At 35.0% G+C, this 22953-nt stretch overlaps 1 protein-coding gene across 5 annotated transcripts in view; it reads left to right on the top strand.

Moving 5' to 3' along the window:
* SMARCAD1 (SWI/SNF-related, matrix-associated actin-dependent regulator of chromatin, subfamily a, containing DEAD/H box 1) overlaps positions 1 to 22953 on the top strand; it is an 82044-nt gene that overhangs the window by 31829 nt on the left and 27262 nt on the right. For 4 of the 5 annotated variants that reach the window (XM_047717999.1, XM_047718001.1, XM_047717998.1 and 1 more), the window contains exons 6-10: positions 115 to 218; positions 5561 to 5662; positions 6718 to 6799; positions 8240 to 8631; positions 17043 to 17242. In XM_047717999.1, coding sequence (XP_047573955.1) covers positions 115 to 218; positions 5561 to 5662; positions 6718 to 6799; positions 8240 to 8631; positions 17043 to 17242 — 880 coding nt within the window. The remainder of the gene's footprint in view (positions 1 to 114; positions 219 to 5560; positions 5663 to 6717; positions 6800 to 8239; positions 8632 to 17042; positions 17243 to 22953) is intronic. The other variant, XM_047718002.1, reaches the window with a different exon arrangement.

Genomic DNA, 22953 nt, shown 5'->3' on the forward strand with positions numbered 1-22953 from the left:
ATGTCAAGAGAACTGTCTGCATAAGTATTCATTATGATAACATTTTTGCCTTCATTTTGCATTAATGCTGCTTAAAATAACTGTGCAGTCTTTGATTGTTCTTCTCTGTTTTAGAAGGTGGTGGACCCAGGAAAAGAAAATTATCTTCTTCTTCAGAGCCATATGAGGAAGATGAATTTAATGATGATCAGTCTATAAAAAAGAAAAGACTGGATCATGTAAGTTACATTTGAATTGCAATATCAAAATCAGCTGTTAGGCATAGAATATCTTGAATCTGTGGATATTAGACCTAAATGAATCACTCCTTTTTCATAGCCAAATCAGAATGAGTTTGCATTTCATTTATGACGTTTTGCTTTCTTTTTAATTTATCTGGTATTAATTGCTTATCTCTGAGTTATAAAATGAATTATTAAAAATATTCTAGTGGTATGATAAAGTAACTTTGGGAAAATACACTTTTAACATATAGTTGAACACTTAGGAAAAACAGCTATTATCACCACAAGCACCATTTCCTCCTCAGTGCAGCTATTTATAATCCTTCTAGATGACATATTTGATATTTAACTGCTTATCTAAAAATAATTACAGTTATGCTTTTATTGGATTACTCTATAGTTTTCCATTAACTTTCGCTTTATGCGTGGAACTACTGAGAGGCCTCCCAGTGAAACCAGACATAGTCCTCCCTGCCTGCATTCAAGACAACACATTTTCTTCTTGGTAATCAAGACCAGAATCAGATATCCCAACTAGTATAGTAACTTTTTTTTTTTTTTTTTAAATCTGTGGTTTGATGATATAAGAAGCCCAGAGTAGCCAGGTGGCAATCTCTACACTAACTTTTTTTTTTTTTTTTAAAGATCTTATTTATTTATTTGACAGAGATCACAAGTAGGCAGAGAGGCAGGCAGAGAGAGAGAGAGGAGGAAGCAGACTCCCCGCCGAGCAGAGAGCCTGATGCAGGGCTCGATCCCAGGACCCTGGGATCATGACCCGAGCTGAAGGCAGAGGCTTTAACCCACTGAGCTACCCAGGTGCCCCTCTCTACCCTAACTTAATGAGATACTTGTTATGTCCCTATGTGGAAGCATTTTTTCCTTAAGAACTAATACTGATGGGAAGTAAAAATTTTGTGACTGGGTTTTTTAGGCATAAGGAACAGTTGTAGTATAAGAGACTAGGCCCACAGTTTAGTTCACAGATCTCTGTATAATGGCTGTGGGGAAAATAGCATCATATTGATTGCTGATTTAAAGCATTTACTTTCTTTGTACATCCTGTTGAATAACACATCAGACTTGGGTGTTCTCTTTAAGTTCTTTGGCTGAATTTTCACTAAGTGGTACCACTGTTCTATAAGCCTGCTGCTTCTAAGTGTTGAGGAACATGGTTTCACTAGTGGTTCTTTAGTGGTTTCAAACAGTGCTGCAAATTCCTATGCCCATCAACTGTCACACAAAGCGATGAGTGCAGATGGGAAAGCTGCAAAAGAATTTTCCAGGTATGTTACAGAAGTAAACTAAAGGAAGCAACTGTACATTAAACTCTCAGTTTTGGTGAAACAGGTATCTGTTACCAGCGCCTGCCTTACAGGTCCCAAATCTGAAAGACAGAAAAACAGGAATTAGGGCTTTGAAAGATAGCATTACTGTGATGTTCAGCCCTAGTGCCAGGTAGAAACTTAGAGCTAAAACCATTAGTAGTTTATTACTAACCAAACTGAGCTGAGCCTTTTAAAAGAAAGTCAGACTTAGGGTTCACTACAAGTATAGGAAAAATGGATGGATTGCTCAAATCTCCATTGATATTTTTACTTAATTCTTGTCTGTTATAAGATAATTATTGTAAAAATAAAAACAAATGAAAAAACTTAAAAACTCTTAAAATGCATCAGCTTGCCTATTTACAAAAATTGAACTCAATCACATTTTTTTTCCTTCTTTTTGCTTCAGAAAACCACCTTTCTGAGATAGCCTTTTGTTAAAAGCATTTATGGCCTACTATTTAAAGTGAGCATTTAAGATGCTAACTGCTATTACTGAAAAAATGCAGATGTGATTATAGAATTTGGGAATAGATTCAACATCAGAATCTTCATTGCTACCAATGTAAAAGCCTGGAGTAATAAAAGAGTGTATGCATTATGTGTGGTGGGAAACTCTCCTTGACTTAATTGTGATGATGGAAGATTTTGATTCTCTAAAGAAGTATTTTCAGCCAGTATAGCAGTGATAACACAAGGACAGTGAGCCATGCCATTCCACTTCTACAGACTGTAGTTTTCAGCAGAAGGACACCAGACCTTGCTTCAAAAGCTTATGGGTCTCTGCGGTGATTTTCCTATTAGGGCTTCCTAGAGACACCATATACAGCATCCTTGTTAGCAACAGAGTCTTTGAGAACATTGCTTCTGCTTTTTGGTTGTGAAGGCCAAATGGCAGAGCACCTTGTACCGTATCCTGGACCTGCTACAGAGCCTTCTCTTAATGTGGGGGCATTTATAACTGTGACAATGTTAAGAGTTAGTTTGTAAACAAATTAAGTAGCACCCACCACTTTGCATCTAGTATTGAAGGAGGCGACCAAATGTTGTGCTTCTTTCGTAGAATTAAACAATATGCACCCTTTTTCTTTCCCTTTTTTTTTTTTTTTTGGAATGGCATTTGCAACATGCCCAGATTGGATCCCCCATAAAATTTATGAAAGTGGTGGTCCCCAGAAGTTGAGGGGGGTGGTTATTTCCCACTCTTTGGCATGCATGTATCTTACTGATATAAGGTACTGCTTCGTGCCTACCAAGTTCAGTCAGTGTGATGTCTTCAGAGTAGATGATTAAAGTGAATTCTGTGGACTGTGCAAAACTATCAGTCCTAGACTACTACATGAGGAAAGAGCGGGAGAATTACCATAGCCTTAAAGACAGCGTAGGTGTATCTATCACTGACCTTGCCCAGATGAAAACAAATTGCTTTGACTTGTCCTTTCTAATTGTGATGGAGGCAGTGGGGGAAGAAGCATATGACAGATTGGTAACTGCGTAGTTTTATTGATTTGCTCCAGTAAAAATAACCACATCTGATATAGTAGTTAAAATTGGGGTCATCACCTATTTGTTTATGATAACCTGAAATAATCCCCCAAAACCCATCATCTACCTTTTGTATAGGCTAAGGAGTCCCCATTACATTGGGGTGGGATGGTGATATCCATCTCTCAGTTCCTTCAAGGATATGGTATTGCTGCTGCTGCTGCTTGTACTTCTCTTCCCCTTCCTTCCCCCTCTGTCCCCTCCTCAGTTTTAGGAACTTGGATTTTTTTTTTTTTCTCCAATAATGTTCCTTACTTCATGGGCCAAGGAGCTAATATGGGATTGCTGCCAGTCCTAAATATGTCTGGTCCAGCTCTGCATTCTGGAATGGGAAAAATAACCACAAGATTAATTCATAACCTTACAGCCCACTAAGACAGATCTAGGCCTGAACTCTGTGTATCTCCTGTCTTCTGTAAAGCTCTAGTGTAACCACTGGATTGCATAGGTATTTTAAGTCACCAGGGATTAGCAGAGCTGGCAGAACTATTAAATCTGAGAGCAGACAGCAAATGAGAGGTATACTATCTACTGAATGTTTAATTAGTGCTATCATATGTTTGATTCCCAAAAGATTTTACTGCTTTCCAAATGTCAAACTTTTTTTATTAAGGTAAAATTCACATAGCGTAAAATTAACCATTTTAGAATGAACCGTTTGTTGCCAGTCTACCACCCCTGTCTAGTTTCAAAATCTTTTTATCATCCCATAATAGCATGCCATCCCGTTTAAATCATTTCTCTCCATTCTCTACTTCTCCCAACCCTGGGGCAGCCACCAGTCTGCTTTCTGTCTGTGGATGTACCTATTCTGGATATTTTATGTAAATAGAAGTAATACAGTATGTTACCTTTTGTGTCTAGCTTTCACTTAGCATAATGTTTTTGGAGGTTCATCCATATTGTAGCCAGTATCAGCACTTCTTTTTTTAAAGCTGAATAATACATCATTTTATGTATATGCTACAGTTTGTTTACCCATTCATTCTTTGATGGACGTTTAATATATTTAAAACCAGGAATGTGCTACCTGGATAACTAGGGTTTAGCAAACATTTACATAGTAGAAAAACAGCAATGTATAGTTAGATACCTAAGTTTCTCTTCCTGCCTCAGATAGTTATTATCTATCACCTCTAAAAGGTTTGTTCTTGGAGTTTCAGTGTCTTCAGCTGTTAAGGGCGGTGGCAGTATGAATTTCTGAGGGCTTTGAAATGCTTTCTTCACATATTAGTGTTTAATTCCCCAGCTCAAAATCCTTTGCTTTCTTAAAAAAGGCTGACCTCAGTTTAACACTCCAGGCCAAATGCAGTATTAGCTCTGATACAATTTTTCAGCCTTGCAGCCTACCCATGGTCTCTGTGCTTCAACCCAGATGGGCCATTCACTGTTATAAAAACACATGCAGTTTTTTTCTACTCTAAACTTCCATAGTATTTTATTTACATCTGTTTTGTGGAACACCATTTTATACCTTTGTGCAGCAGAGGTTTCACTCAATTTAGTATTGCTACTTTGGTAGGGAAAGAAAAATAACATGTAGTTGTTGGATAAGAAAGGAGGTAGAAAAGAAAACACGAGGCTGTATTTTTCTATATCTTGATTATATGGCATGTGGTATAGTTCTAAGCAGAGTTAAATAAATGTTTTTTGATCTAAATGGAAAAATGTTTCTTATGCATGAACCCAAGAATTTTTTTTTAAGAAATATTCATTTATTTTGAGAGGGAGAAAGAGAATTTCAAGCAGACTCCCCTCTGAGCCTGTCACGAAGCATGATCCTGTGACCCTGGGATCGTTTCCTGAGCAGTAACCAAAGTTGGGCACTTAACTGACTGAGCCACCCAGATGCCCCTTAAATGTGTAATTCTAATCAGTTTTTTTAAATCAAGTGACAAAGAAGAAAGAGATTGTCTAAGTAGCTATAATTATTCCCAGATTAATGTTTTGGTTTCACATAAATTCTTTATCATTGTGTTACTTTTATGTTGTGGCTGAACAATTAATACTTAAGCCATTCTGTAAATCAGCACCAAACAAAATAGTAAACTTTTTTCTCTCAGTATTTGAAATTTGTAGGGAGATATAAAATTGTGAGCGTAGATGAGATATTTGAATCTTTTTTTTTTATTTGCCATTAGTAAATATACTTAAATATACCTGAATTATTTAGAGTAATTCGAGGAACATGCTAGTCTTTTAGTAGATTTATTTTATTTTGAGTGCTTTATGAATGAAGTGTGAGTTACTGAAGAGGCAGTCATGGTCTTTTTGTGATCGTAAAGCACCAATATTTTTTATCCTTAAAGATAAAATTTGTCAGTTTTCACAAGAAACAGAAAGAAACATTTTTGGATTCTTAATGTGCTAACTTCCAAATCAAGTCAAATATAAATGTAATTGTTTTAAGACTGTTAGCATTATAGATGATCTCCTTAATTGGTTCTTTTTTCTTTCCTTTAGGGAGAAGAATCCAATGAGTCTGCAGAATCTAGTAATAATTGGGAAAAGCAAGAAAGTATTGTATTGAAATTGCAAAAGGAATTTCCCAATTTTGATAAACAGGTAGGTGATCATGGACAGAAATTTAATCAGTGTGTGCTAAATATTTGGAACAAAATAGTGTTTGAGATAAACTGGAAAAGCTTAGGGTGTGTTTTGCATTTTTCCAATTAAATATACTCTTATTAATATTATAAAATACCTTTATACTGCTTGTTAATTCTTTACATTGTTTACTTACCTTAATTGCTAACTATATCAACATAATGCCATAATCATAACAAACATAACAATTGGAACTCATTTATGAAATGTGAGTATGTAGAAAGCCAAATCAGCTGTTTTAGCTTTTTTTATATTCTTGTCCTTTAAATTTTTCATTAAGAATTTTGAAGTGTTAGGGGTGCCTGGTTGACTCAGTCAGAAAAGCATGACTCTTGATGTCAGGATCGTGGGTTCAGGCCTCACATTGGGTGTCAAGATTACTAAAAAATAAATAAACTAAAAAGAAAAAAAGAATTTTGAAGTATAATACTGCATTTCAGTACTTTAGTATTCCATAAGGTTTGTTCTACTTGCTAAGTAGTAAGAATACTCAGTCTGTATATTCATGCCAAGCTTGCTTCTCTTCTGTCACCTGATTGTATGTAGATGCACATTATTTAACATTTAGAATACATTCACACATGCATTGATTTATTCAGGTATATGCACAGGTAGTACATCTGCTGAATTCTTACAAGGTAAATGCAAAATCTTGTTGTTATGTTGGTTCTTTATATGTGTTGAAACTGTTTGTTTTGAAGTTGGCAGTTTGTAAAAGCCTAGCTACCTAGTGAAGTTTAATTGAACAAACATTTTTGATTCTTATGTATTCAGAGCACTTTATAGGGAGAGTAGAAATGCAGAGAAAGTCTAGCTTCCTTTTCTTTGGAGACTTCAAATCCATGGAGGTGAAATTTTGCGTACACAGAAACCACTTGTAAAGCAGCATATAAACAATGTGAAATAATCAAATATGAATTTTCAGATGATTTACTTACTTTTTAAAGAGCATAAAAGTTTATTGCAAGTTGCTTATTTTAGATTTTTAACAAAGATCAATGACTTATTTCTAGGAACTAAGGGAAGTACTGAAGGAACATGAATGGATGTACACAGAAGCATTAGAATCTTTAAAAGTGTTTGCGGAAGACCAAGGTAATTAGCTCTTCTGTCCTAGAAAACACATACTTCCCATTATGTTCTTATTTTGGTATATAAGAAAATCTAAACCTATTAGAGAATGGGATTGCAAAAGATCTTGGAAATAATGATGTAAAAAATCTTTAAATGAGCAGTTTCAAAATGTTTTGGCCTGTTCTTTAATGGCAGTGTAATATGAAATAGTAAATACATTTTTCCAATTGGCGCCCCCCGCCCCTTTTTTTGATAGTTAGGGCTGCTTTTAAATTACCATTTTTTTATTGAATATAAAAGCAACATTTTTTATATTTTAACAGCTTGCAGGATGGATCTTAGGATTGCTGGTGGTTTATAATCACTGCAGTGTAGGTGTCCTAGCCTGCTCTTCCATGAATATCAGGAGTATCAGTATCAGAAACCTTTAAGATGAATATCACTGGCCTGGAAGAAGTTCCCTAAACTTGTATTGGAGTACTTTAACTTTCAGAACCAAATGTTAGAGGAGTAGTGGAGAAGAGTTGAATCATACATGTTTAGTGACATCCTTACGAAGAGCTGATCGAATTCATGCTTGCTTGATTGCAAAACCGGCTTAAAAAGCCCAGTACAGTGGTTAGGGTTTTTGTTTTGTTTTGTTTTTTAATAAATTCTTTTAAGAAGTACCTTAGTACCAGTGCTCTTGATGGCACAGAGAATGATACTGTGTGGAAAAAAGACAGCCACTTTAATATCATCAGTTCTGCATCTGAAAAATGATTCAAAAGAGATAGATTATAAATGTGAAGAATTTGGGGACTACTTTATCCAATTTGTTTTTCTCTTTTATATATGCACAAGAATAAATGTATGGTAATCAGTGTGTAAGTCTAAAAGCTCTTTGAATAAGTGAAACAAACCTACTAAATATAGATCAACTGGTAAGAAATAACAGAATTATCTTCAATCATAGGCATCTTAGAAATCTATGGAGTCTAATAGGCTAACCAGTGATAAAGTAGCAATGTTTTTTAGTAATAGTATATTTCAACAGATGTACATGGTGATGGAAAATTAATATAATAGGAATGGTTTTAATTTAGGGTGAACATGTTTTTGCTGTACCTGTCAGTGTTGGCATGGAGGTGGGGCTGCTAAGTAGCATCTGGGGTATCTTACAGAAATGCAGCTGCCATTTATAATCTCGGGACCTTTGTTAGAAAATGGGGGGTTTTATTCATTTTTTTAAAGTTATCACCTGTTTTTGAAACTTTCTCAACTACTATACAACTTCAAATTCTGTTTTAGTATTTCTCTTTAAAGCATATCAAGATTTAACAAATTAAATTTGAATTCTGTATTCAGAAGGAAAATAACACATTTAGGTAATTTTTTATCTTATTTGAGGGCTATATTTTTATATTTATATTTAATTTATATTTTTCTAACTTAGTTATTTTTGTCTTTCTTTTTACACAGATATGCAATATGCTTCACAAAGTGAATTTCCAAATGGAAAAGAAGCTTCTTCAAGAAGTCAGAATTACCCTAAAAATGCAGCTAAAACAAAACTAAAACAGAAATGTTCCATGAAACCACAAAATGGTTTTAACAAGAAACGTAAAAAAAATGTATTTAATCCTAAGAGAGTTATTGAAGACTCTGAATATGATTCAGGCTCTGATGTGGGTAGTTCACTAGATGAGGACTACAGTAGTGGTGAAGAAGTGATGGAGGATGGCTATAAGGGTAAAATTCTTCACTTTCTTCAAGACGCTTCAATTGGTGAACTTACTTTGATTCCTCAGTGTTCTCAGAAGAAGGCTCAGAAGATTACAGAACTCCGGCCCTTTAATAGTTGGGAAGCTCTGGTAAGGCTACATTATTTTTTTTTCCCCTGTGTGTGTGTGTTTATGTATGTGTGTGTGTGTTTAACTCACAGTACCGTTTGTAGTCAAGGTGTCTTCAGCCCAGGGAAGCATAGATGGGTGGCCTTATCCTGTGTAGAGGCAAACATCACTTTCATTGTAAGCCAATAGTATTTCAAATAGTGTCATATGACCTAATTTTGAATGAATTAAGGGGTGATTTTCCTGAAAAAACCCAAGCTGATTGGCTGGGCATACTGTCACTCATTCTTTTGCATAGAAACTTGGTTCATTTCACTGCAGAAGAAGAAATTAGAGCTTACATTTAGGAAGGAGTTGTTTGCTAGCCTGTTCTGATCTGTTACTGCTGAGACACCATGCAGAAAGCAAGAATGTGGCAGAAATTTTACTACAACTTACTTGAAGAGCAATAGCAACGTCCAGGGGAGCTCCATGATTCAAAATGCCAGCCTAAGTGTTTTATGCTTCACCATAAAAGAAGCAAGTGTTTATTTTCTTTTTCTTTTAAAAATGACAGCTCAATCTCTAACATGTTTTTCTTGGTTAAACAACACGGCCATGTTATGGAGTGTAGCAGGCTGCAGCGTTTTTAATTGGAAAGGATAGAAAAATGTTTGAAGCCTAGAATTCAAGCGTTAGGTGAAGGGAATGCATAAATAACTGGTAAGTACACTTTGCATGATCATTTTATGGAATTGGATTTCCTATAAACAAGTGTTATCCAAAATACTTGTATTTTGAATTTTATAAATGTCAGCAGTGAGCAAATTGTATTCATACAGAAAAATATGAGAACTCTGTCTTTTAAATTTTGCCTTGACTTTTGTGAGAATGTGGGCTTTTATAGCATGAATTATATACAGGCCCCGCTGTGAAAGCAATATGGATTTCTTTTTACAGCTTTAGAAGATGAAGTGCCTCTTGAAGCTTTAGAAATTTTAAGGAAGTTTTATTCCCTATCTTAGGGAGTAAAGTTGTTTTGTGGTTAATTTTATACTGTGACAAATCTGTAAGAGCATAAGTTTCCTTAATAAGTGTCTTTAAAGTGGCAGGATCGTAGGGTCCCTGAACAGTGGTTTTAAAAAGCATTTTTTTTTTAAATTAAGAAAAATAAAGAAACAACATTACTAGTATTTTGTAGCTTAAAAAAATAAAATAAATAAAGCCATTCGTTTTGCCTAAAGCCTTTGCTTTTCTAGAGAACATCTGTCAAAGCAGGTCCTTTCAAAACTTGTTCGGCTTTGCCTGAGTGATTTATTTGTTAAAGTATTTGCTGAAGGGCTTTCTTGTTCTTCTTTTCTTCCTTTTCTTCTTTCTTTTAATCTTTAATGGTCTCCTATGTTATTGCAGAGTCGGTTGCTCAGGCTTGTTGGGATTCTAATTTATTTAATAAGGAATGCAATTATCTACACCACTGTATTTATAGTAACTGTAACTACTTGCCCAAATATCTTATAGTAAAAGTAAATTATACCAGACTTATATGTGCCAGATGCTTTTAAAAATATTCAACTTAACATGTAGAAATCATATTTTCCCTACTAATTAATTGGCATAGTGTAGTCTCGACATGAAATTTTTGTAGATTATGTATTACCTGCGTAAATCCCCTATTGTATCTTGCCTCCCTCTCTAAAAATTGAACACAAAGGTGGTATTTTTTGCTTGCTATTTAAATGTTGGTTATTTTATGTAACAGTTAAAAAAAGTAAACTTGCTACTTAAGCAAAAACAAGGTTTTTGGTAAAATGGAGGTAAATGAACAGTTTTTGAAAATGAAGTTATCATTGGCACGTCTGTGTATATAAGCTTTGAATTTTAATTTGTGTAGAACTTTAAGCTTCTACTTTCAATCACTTTAGAATTTTCAGTGTGGCTGATTTAGAGAGCAATTTCATCTTCAAATCATCAAAGGTAAAGTTAATATTATGTACATTCTAGTAAATGGCTGTATATGACATACTCTTTTCCTATTATTCAGAAAGGTTTAATAATGTACCTATAAACAACTTCAGAAAGAAACAAAAGAAGAAAACATTTAGTTTTGTTTTCATAGCTGCTGTTTTTAGAAATTCCTATGAAAATTAGTTGAAATTTTAATTATAATATTCAGTCATACTTTAATGAAAATTACATGGCATTAAATATTAAGAACAGCATGTAACAGTCTAGTAAAGTGTTAAATTGTTGAAGCATATTTGTCTTAAGGATTGGGGAATTTGTCAGAACTTTAAAAGTCATTTATGTTTCATTTAAAAATGCATACTGAGCCAACAAATCAAGTACACATACATTTTAGTTATGATTTTTGTTAAAACTGGTCTGTAACATTGGTAGGTTAAATGTAATCATTATTTCATTGTCTTATAAAAACAGTTTGTGAAAATTATGTTTACAGTACCTTTTAAAACAGTTTGAAAAGTACCTCAGTTATGCCTTTCATTGTCAGAGAATTACACTTTTTAAACATTAAATGCTGTAAGATACTGATATTCTAGTCACCTTTATTTTACATGAGTAAAATTTATTTATTTAACATAAGTGCATTGTGTATCAGAGAGTTTATGTTTGCAGCTTTACACCTATTGTTTTCTTTGAATCAGAACTTAAATACTGTTTGTGAAATTTTTTTCATAATTTTTACATCTTATTTTTTCTGCTTAATAGTAGTGACATATGTATCTACTGTAAGAAACCACAATTTCAAATCCCGTAGACTTTGGAAATACAGCAAGCCAATGTCAGTTTAACATGTACTATTAATGTGGTAAAATTAAGATTTTAATTGCCAAATTTCACGCATTTGATGTATCAGTTCACCAACCACTTACTGAGTATTTGTCTAGCCTTGTGCAAATTAGGGTGGGGATGCTGTTACATCTGTGATAATCTTATGATGTTGCATCTTTATACTTTAATCAGGATGTAATGTCTGCTGACCAAAGTAAGAGTTACTTGTTCATGGATATAACTCAACCTAAAAACTTGTCATATATGCATCTACTTTCTTAACATTCAGGTCAGTGTAGGTGTAGTTTTCCTTGATTGTTAACCATGCAATCCAGGTTTTTGTTTATGCCAAAGCACTCTGTGCCCCTCATTGTGCTGTTCCCCTCTACTAGTAACTCAGACCACAGGTTTTTTTGTTTTTTTTTTTTTTGCTTGGTTTTCCCAGTGTTATTGTAAAATGTCTGCTTAAGCTTGTCACTTAAAGCATTGTGATGCCTGTTAACTTCCTTCCTGATAGAATGATTTTCAGTAAATTCAGCATTTTATTTTAATTTGTATAAATTTGATAAACATTTATAAGAAAGTTATAAGTGTATTCTGAGCACTTCATCGGCTGCTGCCAGTATTTATGTCTTCTTAGGACTTGGTCCTCAAAAATGTTACATGTTAGGTGGTGGTTAAATCTGGTTTTAAACAATCCCCCCTCTTCCTGTCGAAATCAGAAATACTTGTAAGAGTGACACACTGTGGTGGGAGAGAGGTACTTCAATTTGTGACTCTTTAAAAGAAAACAGTGATACTTCAGTTTTTAATCAGAGTGATCATAATCAGGGCCATACTTAGTCTTTTTTTTTTCCCCATGCAGCTATCCAACAAGTAAGAATTGCTTTTTTTTCCTTCCACCCGAAAAAAAATAGCTTTATCACTTTTTTGAGGAATGATTTTTCTTTGTCTAAAATAAAATAGTACCTGCAATAACAAAGAAGAAGGCGGAAATTCTTCCAGATACCCACCACCTAAGACTGTATTGAGCATCCATTTGTACATTTCATATTATATAAATAGGACCGTATTTTCTAGCTCATCAGTAACTTTAGATTTATTAGCAGATCCTGCATTTATAGAGTATTTGCATTTCTTAAATCCTTTTTTGGTGAGGCTAAGTAATTTATAGGATTCCTCCATCCGTTTTGTCTTCAGAAAACAGTAACAACAGTAGAGTATTCTTACATATTTCTTTAAGTACTGGCATGTCTCTCTCTCTCTTTTACATACACAAACACACACACCACTAATGAAGATACTGTAGATTTACATATTGAGATTTATCTGAGTTTTGATTTTTATTCATATATTTAGATTAACAAGTTAAACAATTCTACATGCTTGTTCTCTCCAAAAATCCATATTCAACCCCTTCTCCAGCCTGTTCCCACACTGCCAATAACTGCTCTCACTTTTTTGGTCTGATTCTTACCACTTCCATATCTCTAGGTAATATAAGCATAAAGCTATTTTTTATTTTTGCTTTAGGTCTTACTTGACATGACATTATAACACTATGGTGAGATTAACTCCCATTGTCAGTCTTATATCCCATACCCATATCCTATTCCTCAGTCTTACTAATTGAAGTTAATAGGATAATTCTGAAGATCATTTTTTAGTTATCTGCATTATTGTCACTATATAAATGCCTTTGCTAGCTTAGCCATGTAGGTAGTGTAATATTGCTTAGCATTTTGTGTTCTCTAGGTATTAGTTGCCTTGGTTTTTCTGTTTGCTTAGTTTTCTATATATTTATTAGTTCAACTCTAAAATTTTCCTCCGTTGTCTAGATTTCCTCTCAGTTTTTAGAAACTTCAGGTATTCCATCAGTTTCATCTTCCTAAGAAAGTCTCTTTGAGTAAATCTTAATGACCTGCTCTGGTTTATATTGGTTGCATTATGGGCCTGCTATTCATCTGTGACCTTGGGCTCTCGCTTCCCTGACATTCTCAGAAATCCTTGTTGTCTCTTTTGTGTAGGATCTCTTCTTTCTGAATTTCATGCATGCCTATTTATTCCCTTGGTCATATGAGTACATATTAAGAGGCGGAGGTAGGTGAATTATACAGTGGAACCAGATGATCTGGCTTTGAATCCCAGTTCTGACATTTCCAGCAGTTTATCTGACTTTCAGCAAGTTCTTATTCTCCATTTCTTCATCTATAAGTAGGGCGTAGTTTTGATACTGACTGTTGGGACTTTTAAGTGTTAAATAAAGTAAACGTCTATTTAGTTGCCCAGTTCTTTGCTATAGATGTCCACAATATTTTGTATTGGAAGTGCTGTATATGTTACTGGTGAAATGCTAAGAAACTGTTCTTTTCTGCTTATCTCCCTTTCAGTTATAGCCATATTGAATGGAACTTTTTTGGATCAGTTTTTCTTTATCTTAAAACTCCTTCTGGACTTTTAAATAGATTTATGGCTTGTTAAATTACCCACAGTACATTAAGACAACATTTTCAACCTTCCTTGTTAGGTAATTTGGCAAAGTTCTGTCCAGTGGGATGTAAGCAGAAGTATATTAGGACTTTCAGAAACTGTCCTTAATAGGCTCACTTTTTCCTGTTGATTGAGAGGTCATTATGGTAGCAGGAACTCTACATATGGAGGATACAAAGCAACAAGGTAGAAAACTCCTTGACTTGGGAACCATCACACCAAATCTGAGGTGCTTCTGCAACTCTTTGTTTATATGGGAGAGAAAAAAATCTTAGGTTTTATTTAAGCCCCTTATTTGTGTTTACTGTTACTCTTAACTGAGCCTAATCCTAACAACTTTGTCTTACAGTGAAACTTTATCCTTGAAAATCTGTGTTTTACATTCATGGACACTGTATTACTACTAGACAAATTTAAATTCTAAACTAGCAACAATAAATTGCATCATCTCTAATGTCATTTGGTTTTTATGGGAGGAAGGGTAGGGACAATAGGGAGCCCCAGGGAGATAAATTCTGACTTAGGAAATAACCAAAATGTCAGGTTCATTTAAAAATCTTAGCTAAGGGGCGCCTGGGTGGCTCAGTGGGTTAAAGCTTCTGCCTTCAGCTCAGGTCATGATCTCAGGGTCCTGGGATTGAGCCCCACATCGGGCTCTCTGCTCAGCAGGGAGCCTGCTTCCTCCTCTCTATCTCTCTGCCTGCCTCTCCGCCTACTTGTGATCTCTCTCTGTCAAATAAATAAATAAAAATCTGGGACGCCTGGGTGGCTCAGTTGGTTGGACGACTGCCTTCGGCTCAGGTCATGATCCCGGAGTCCCGGGATGGAGTCCCGCATCGGGCTCCCAGCTCCATGGGCAGTCTGCTTCTCCCTCTGACCTTCTCGCTCATGCTCTCTCTCACTGTCTCTCTCTCAAATAAATAAATAAAATCTTTAAATAAATAAATAAATAAATAAATAAATAAATATCTTAAAAAAAAAATCTTAGCTAAAACTAATGCAGTATCCTGAAATAAGAGTTACCTTTTGTACTCTCCTTTATTTCCCCTAAAAGAATTTCAAACATAAAATTAGAATAGTATAGTGAAACCCCATGTCTTCATCAGCAGCTTCAGTTCCTGGCTGATGTCTGATCTTGTTTTATCTTTGTCCTCATCTACTTCTTCCTTCTCATGTTATTTTGAAGCAAATCTCAGGGTTCATCTTATCCATGAAAATTTAAATATATATATCTGCCTTAGGCTCGGGTTAGGATCCCAGGTTCCTGGGATCAATTCCCAGCATCAGCCTGGCATTGGACTCCCTGTTCAGTGGGGAGTCTACTTCTCCCTCTACATCCCCCTTTCTCATGTTCTCTCTCTCAAAATAAATCTTTTTAAAAAAAATTCTAACATAACCTGAAAATCTTCAAGGCACTGATTCTTACATATCCTGGTGTTTATGTATACATCTTTCCCCTAGAAAGCACAAAGTGGGAGGTCACATTGTGATTGTTAATGTTGCCCTTGTGAAGATGTAAAGTCATGTGCAAATAACTCTGTATTTCACAGTGTCATTTTGTGAAGTGCTAATTCATTTTTTAATCCTGCAATTAAATAATAACATGGCTTTATAATAGATTGGAAATTTTACTGTTTTCCAACTTTTTCTAGATCAAGTATGAAAAAAGTATATTATTATAAATGCATTTTTGATGAATTTATCTTTATATATCCTGTAAGTGTTGAATTTGTGTTATTTGAACTCTGTGAATTTAGATAGACTATAATCACAAAGATTATTTAGAGTTGTTAATGTGATTCTTGTTGTAACTTGAAAGAATATGCTAAATAAGATGACGAATTGGAATCATGTAGTTTTATCTTAACAGGTGATTTTACTCTAGTTTCTTTTGTTCGTTTTTGGATTATGGGATCTCTCTTTCTGCCCAGCAAGGTTTTCAGTTTTCAGACAGTTATGGGCTTTCAGACAGTTATGGCCTCTTCATGAAAAGTATTTTTTTATAAGGTTCTTCAGGATTTTTTTTTTTCCAGCTATCTTTATGTAAAAATTCTAATTCTTTTATAGCTTTTATATGAGTAAGAATTCATGTCTTTTTTTATTTTATTTTATTTATTTGACAGAGAGAGACAGTGAGAGAGGGAACACAAGCAGTGGGAGAGGGAGAAGCAGGCTCCCTGCCGAGCAGGAAGCCCAATGTGGGGCTCAATCCCAGGACCCTGGGATCCTGACCTGAGCCAAAAGCAGATGCTTAATGACTGAATCACCCAGGCGCCCCTTCAGTGTCTTTTTTTAAAGGTTATTTATTTTAGAGAGTGCACAAGAGTGGGGGGAAGGAACAGAGGCAGAGGGAGAGAAGGAATCTCAAGCAGCCTCTACGCTGAGCATGGAACTGACAGTGGGGCTCGATCCCAAGACCCCAAGATCGTGACCCAAGCTGAAACCAAGAGTCGGACGCTCAACCAACTGAGCCATCCAGTTGCTCCTCAGTGTCTTAAATACAGATACGTTTTTGAAAAAAATTTTCTGAGCTTTCACAAAAAACCATTTATACAAGTGTATTAAAATTGACTTTTTATAAAACTTTTATCAAGTTATTTAATTGGTCGTAGTTAACTTTTGATTCATGCAATATCTTTCCAAATAATGGTCTTAGTTTAAGAGCAAAATTTAAGTGGCAAATAATAATTGAGGGTTTGAAAACTCAAGGCGTGGTCTTTTATGTTTCAAAAAATTAATCATATAGTAATATGTCATAGTCATGGGAAGTGATGAAAATGGAGCAAGATTTCAGGTATACAATTACTATATTTGGTGCCATTCCTTTGGTGATAAAGGTGAATCTGAGATTTTGAAAATAAAACTTCATAGAAGACATTAATGATCATTTGAGAGTATCTCCGATAAGAGAACAGCTACTAGGGGCAAAGTAACTAGCTTGAGATTGAGATTGTGCATTTTGGTGAGAAAGATATGTTTTATTTCAATATGGGGAATTGGATTTATCCAAGAGAAACAGGGAAATTCAAGTGTAGACATGAAGAAACAGGTTCTCTTAGCACTTGATTTAAGGTCATTGGTAAAAGTATAATTAAATTTTTTCCCCTCAAAAAAATTGATACTAGATTTTTATTTACTAGATCTGAACTATTATTTTTCTTCTTATGTCATAGTTCACAAAGATGTCCAAAACTAATGGCTTATCAGAAGATTTGATATGGCATTGTAAGACACTGATCCAAGAAAGGGATGTAGTTATAAAACTTATGAACAAATGTGAAGACATTTCAAATAAATTGACAAAACAAGTTACCATGCTCACTGGAAATGGAGGTGGATGGAACATAGAGCAACCCTCCATTCTAAACCAGAGGTAATATTTATTGTACTTACCTATTTCTTACTTTATCTTAGCCATATTTTAAAAATTGTGAGCTTATTTCTGTATTGTGCCTAGGGAACTTAAATGTGGAAGTCTTAATGAGAACTAATGTGAGAAGGGAACCCCAGGGTTTCCTATAATGACACAGAAGTGATAGAGGAATTTTTTTTTACCAATGCCCCCCACCCTGCCAAGGGTATTTTACTCCCTTTTATCATTATAAATTAGAGGGAGCAAATGTTGTGATCTTATATAACTGTGTTTTCCTTGTCTGATGACAGATAATCTCCTATATAATCACAAAAATGGAAAACCTGGTTTTAGCTACCCCTTTACACTGTACAGTGCTTCAGAAAGTCAGCAGCTTAAATTGCATCAATGAAAAAAATTTGTCTTAGCTCAGTTTCTTTTTAGTCATAAGTAAGATGAAATGAATGAAATATCCTGTATCTGTGATTTAATGTTTTAAATGCTTTAAAGAGCCCATATTCTTAAATCTATTTTCGGAGTAGAAACACATTAAAAATGAAAAGGACACTTATTAAATAGTTTACATAAGGAAAAATTTAAAAAAGTGTATTTCCCAAAACTGCTACTGTCAGTAAAATGCCTTGTCAGAATCCTTACAAAAAATAGACACTAAATTATTTTTAATAATAAACTCCTACAACAGCCAGTACATATGAAAATGGCATTATAATTGTGAACACCTCCATTTTGCATGGTGTTGGGATATTGGGATGGGGAGATTGTTTTGAACTTCCTTTAAAAGTTTATTTTTAAGTGGTTTGGGGACTCAGAACTATTTAGAATACCTTTTCTTAAGAAATGTGTAAAATTGTTTATTGTGGTGATATTTAAAGTTACAAAAACTTGGAAACAATCCAGTTTCCTAAAATCAGAATAGTTAGAATGAATTATGGTATATCCATGCTGTATAGTGTTACGCAACGTTAAAAATGAGCTACATCTGTTCAGAATATTTCTAATAGGTATTTAATAAGATTAGCACTAGGGCCTCATTAAAATTAATTATCTTAGCTGGTGATTTTATTTACTTCTTTTAGCATTTTTCTAGTTAATGATCAAAGCATATTTTGCTGATCATTGGTTAATTAAAAGTCAAGGTATGGTTACTGGCCTTTAATAGTAAGCTACAATCTTTTCTGTGCCCTTCTAGGGTGCTATGGGATGGTGTAGGGAAACGTCATGCAGTTCCCACAAAGAAGCTCTTTTCTCTGTTGCATAGAAAGAACTATGGCCATGTCAGCAAATTCATCTCCTAAAAGTGTAGTTGGAGCTGCTCCTTCTTGTTCTACAGCATTGGATATGGGGAGTTCTTCACTCTGCAAGACTTACCCAGTTGAGTCTACTTTATAATAATTTGGATTTTAAAAAATCAAGTGCTTTATTGCATCACTTAAAAAATTTCTCTCTTAAACCCACATCCACAAAGTCCTGTTACTTGTAAATAGTATGATCAGGTAATAAATTATCCTTTCCATTAGGCTGAGGAATTTTTTGATAAAATATATAATGAGAAAAATAGTTCTTTTTTTCAAAGTGCTCTAGCCCAAAATATAACTTCTAATCACCTGTGTGATAGTTTACTTAGAGTTTATTTAAATGCACTTTTAGGGGGTGAAATTTGTTGTCTTGGTTTTTATTTTTAGCCAAGGTAAGAGTTACAAGCTGTTATACTTGGTATACTGGCCAAGCATCGTTGCTGCTTAACTTAGAGATATGCAAAGTAGTTGCCTTGCCTTGGGAAAGGATTTATTAGCATAGAGGAAAATGTTGAACTATCCTGATGACTAAGCTATCCTGCTTTTCTTAACCAATTCTTTCTAGCAAAATTATGTTAACTGTTCATTTTCTTATTACAAATTTATATGAATTATAACAAAAAAAAATTCCTGTTAGTGGTTAAGGACATATAGACATACCAACATCCTTAATAAAGTTTTTGCAGAGGAAAATAAAATGTCTCTTATCAATCACAAAACCATTACATTCATCATTTTTATTTTAAAATGTCAAAACTAAGGATGCCTAAAGTTAAAATATAGTATAGCGAGGGAAAGGGGAAAAAAAATCAGTATTTCTCGCTTTTCCTACCATTAATGTAGCCATCTCTCAAACTTTAGCTTTTTATCTAAAATTTATTGGGTTTAAATTGTCTTAACTGAAAAGATTTCTCAGATGTTCATTATAAAGTATATTTAATTATATGTGTCCTGTCTTTTCTGGGCTAAATCTACTTGAGGTTTTCCTGATTTTGTCTGTCCTCAACTTGACGACGGGATGGTTTTCTGTCCTGTTGTAAATAGTTGCTATGAAGCCGTTTGACAGTGATGTGATTGCACATCAGTACTGCAAATGCGATTTGACTAACTCAAAAGTACTATGATGAAAATACTTCAGTAGTTTGGATACTACTGTTAGTATAAACTAATGTTGTTATAGTATTGTTAGTACAAACTAATATTGTGATAGTATTTTCAGCAACTATGTTAGACTTATGGGATGTATAACTTTTGGTCAGCTGGTATCCCTAAACTTGTTTCATGTAACTACTTGCAACAAGTCTCCCTAGACTATTTCTTCATTTTAAACTCAAAGTTAGCATATTGTATGGACTCGTGTTGTTTCCATTTCAGGCTGTCTCACCTTTCAAAATAATTTTGATGCTAGTTTCTATGGCAGGAGATTTAAACCCACTTTAATTTTCACTCTGAAAAGAAATTATAACTGTCTGAAAGGATTTTTTTTTTCTCCTAACAAAACAAGTACCTTTAAAATAACGTGCTGCCTCATTTTCTTTCATGATCTCAGAAAACTTAAAATCAAAAAAATCATTTTTTTCCTTAGTAAGTGGTAAGAAAACCTTCAGTTTAAAGGTATTTATAGTCTGTTAATGAGAGGAGAACACTTAACTAATTCAGAAGGCCTGGGCCTTCTTGCCATTTGGGTAACCCTGAACAGATTACATTCTTACCTGTAAACTGGTGGTTGGGGTTCATATGTAGTCATGAAAAAACTTAGAAAACTATAGAATGTCAAAATAAATTGAATAAATGGAAGGTATGTCTGTACAATATCTAAATATTAGACCCTGCTAGAGAAAGAATACAACTGCCCTGTTTTAAGAATTTGTTACAACAAGTGAATTGGATTTCAAACATCTTTGTCAAAATTGCGTTTTCATTGATCTTTTGCATTCTGAAGAAAGGATCTGTTGATGGACAGCACCATGTTGGGATACTAAACAACAAAAAGTTACTTGTAGCTTAGATAAATCCAGTAGATAGCACATACACACACAAATATATATACGTATATAGATGTAAACAAGCACATATACACATAAATACTTGTGTTTTTTAAAAAAATTACAATATAGCAAAGCTATTTAGTGTCCTGATCAAGAACAGCCACCAGAGCTGTTTTGTGATTATGAATGAAGCAGTTTTATTTAGTTGAAAAATTCTGTATAGTACATGCTTCTCAAAATTCCTTCATCACTTTTTAAAGTTGTATGCGTACTGAAGGATATATTAACAGTTATACTAGCTTTTCAATATTTCTTGGCTGCTTGTGAAAGATTGATGTCGGGATAGCATACTGGCCCTCGATGCATTAGTAAATGGTGTGCTATGCCTACCTTATCAGGTTTTATCCTTTTCATGAAATGGGAATTTGTGTGTGTGGGATGAATAAGGCCTTGAGAAGGACTCAAAAATAATAACTCAGTTTTGACCATAGAGTATGGGTGGGTCAGAGAGATAGAGAACTTTTCATGTTTTGCTGTTTAAGGGATGAGCTCTGGATCAGAGTTGGATTGGATATTGTCTCTGCCACTGCAGACATGGATTTGGATAGTTATGTGACGTTGGACAAATTACTTACCTTCTCTGAGTTCCACAGTCTCATCTGTAAAATGGGGATAATAGTCCTACTTGCTTGATAATGTAGACTAAATGAAGAAATAATGCATGTCAAGCCCATAGCATTGTGTCTGGTCTATAATAGTAAGTATTCCAGTATTAGCATTTCCTTTCACCATTATTGTAGTAGATTCACTTGGATCTGGAAATTAAAATATCTATGATAATATATTTTACTTATTATTACTTTCATAGTGGTAGTAGAAATTATATTGGCCAAGAAGGCAAAGACATTTTTAAAAATGAACATTTTAAAAATGAACAAAGACTTCAATACTGCTGATTTTTTTTTCAAAGATTTTATTTATTTATTTGAGAGAGAGACAGTGAGAGAGAGCATGAGCAAGGAGAAGGTCAGAGGGAGAAGCAGACTCCCCATGGAGCTGGGAGCCCGATGTGGGACTCGATCCCGGGACCCCGGGATCATGAACTGAGCCGAAGGCAGTCGTCCAACCAACTGAGCCACCCAGGCATCCCGATACTGCTGATTTTTTAAAAAAGATTTTATTTATTTATTTATTTGACAGAGATCACAAGTAGGCAGAGAGGCAGACAGAGAGAGGGGGAAGCGGGCTCCCTGCTGAGCAGAGAGCCCAATGCAGGACTCTATCCCAGGACTCTGAGATCATGACCTAACCTGAGCCGAAGGCAGAGACTTAACCCACTGAGCCACCCAGGCGCCTCTAAAATTTTTTTTTTTTTTTTTTTTTTTTTTAATGAGAAATGTGTAGGTTGCCTACCTCATCAGTTGAAGCATAGATTCTGATTTAAGATGGAAATCTTTATACCCCAGGCCTTTCACCTCTGTTCTAATTAAGGTATATTGATTTTAAAATTTGGCCCTTTAGTGGCGCCTGGGTGGCTCAGTGGGTTAAGCCACTGCCTTCGGCTCAGGTCATGATCCCAGGTCCTGGGTTCGAGCCCCGCATCGGGCTTTCTGCTCAGCAGGGAGCCTGCTTCCTCCTCTCTCTCTGCCTGCCTCTCTGCCTACTTGTGATTTCTCTCTGTCAAATAAATAAATAAAATCTTAAAAAAAAAAAAATTTGGCCCTTTAACTGTTTTCTTATACCATAGTTACATCCAGACCCTGTCCCTATTTGCAGATAGGATGTGTGCAATAAGAAATTAAGGGGACAAGATCAAAGCTGGAGAATGAGCACACATGGCCTTATCCTAGCTTTCCATCTTTTTTTTTTCTCCTTTCATGTTGTTTTATTTTTTTTCCCTTCACTTCTTTTTTTTTTTTTAATTAACATATAATGTGGGACTCCTGGGTGGCTCAGTTGGTTAAGCAGCTGCCTTCGGCTCAGGTCATGATCCCGGCGTCCTGGGATCGAGTCCCACATCGGGCTCCTTGCTTGGCAGGGAGCCTGCTTCTCCCTCTGCCTCTGCCTGCCACTCTGTCTGCCTGTGCTCACTCTCGCTTCTCTCTCTATGACAAATAAATAAAATCTTTTAAAAAATAATTAATTAATTAACATATAATGTATTATTAGCCCCAGGGGTACAGGTCTGTGAATCACCAGGTTTACACACTTCACAGCACTCACCATAGCAAATACCCTCCCCAATATCCATAACCCAACCGCCGTCTCCCTACTACCCCCATGCCCCGACAACCCTTAGTTTGTTTTGTGAGATTAAGTGTCTCTTATGGTTTGTCTCCCTCCCGAACCCATCTTGTTTCATTTATTCTTTTCCCATCCCCCAAACCCCCCACGTTACTTCTCAACTTCCTCATATCAGGGAGATCAT

This window comes from Lutra lutra, chromosome 2 (assembly GCF_902655055.1).
Source record: "Lutra lutra chromosome 2, mLutLut1.2, whole genome shotgun sequence".
NCBI classification, from domain to species: Eukaryota; Metazoa; Chordata; class Mammalia; order Carnivora; family Mustelidae; genus Lutra; species Lutra lutra.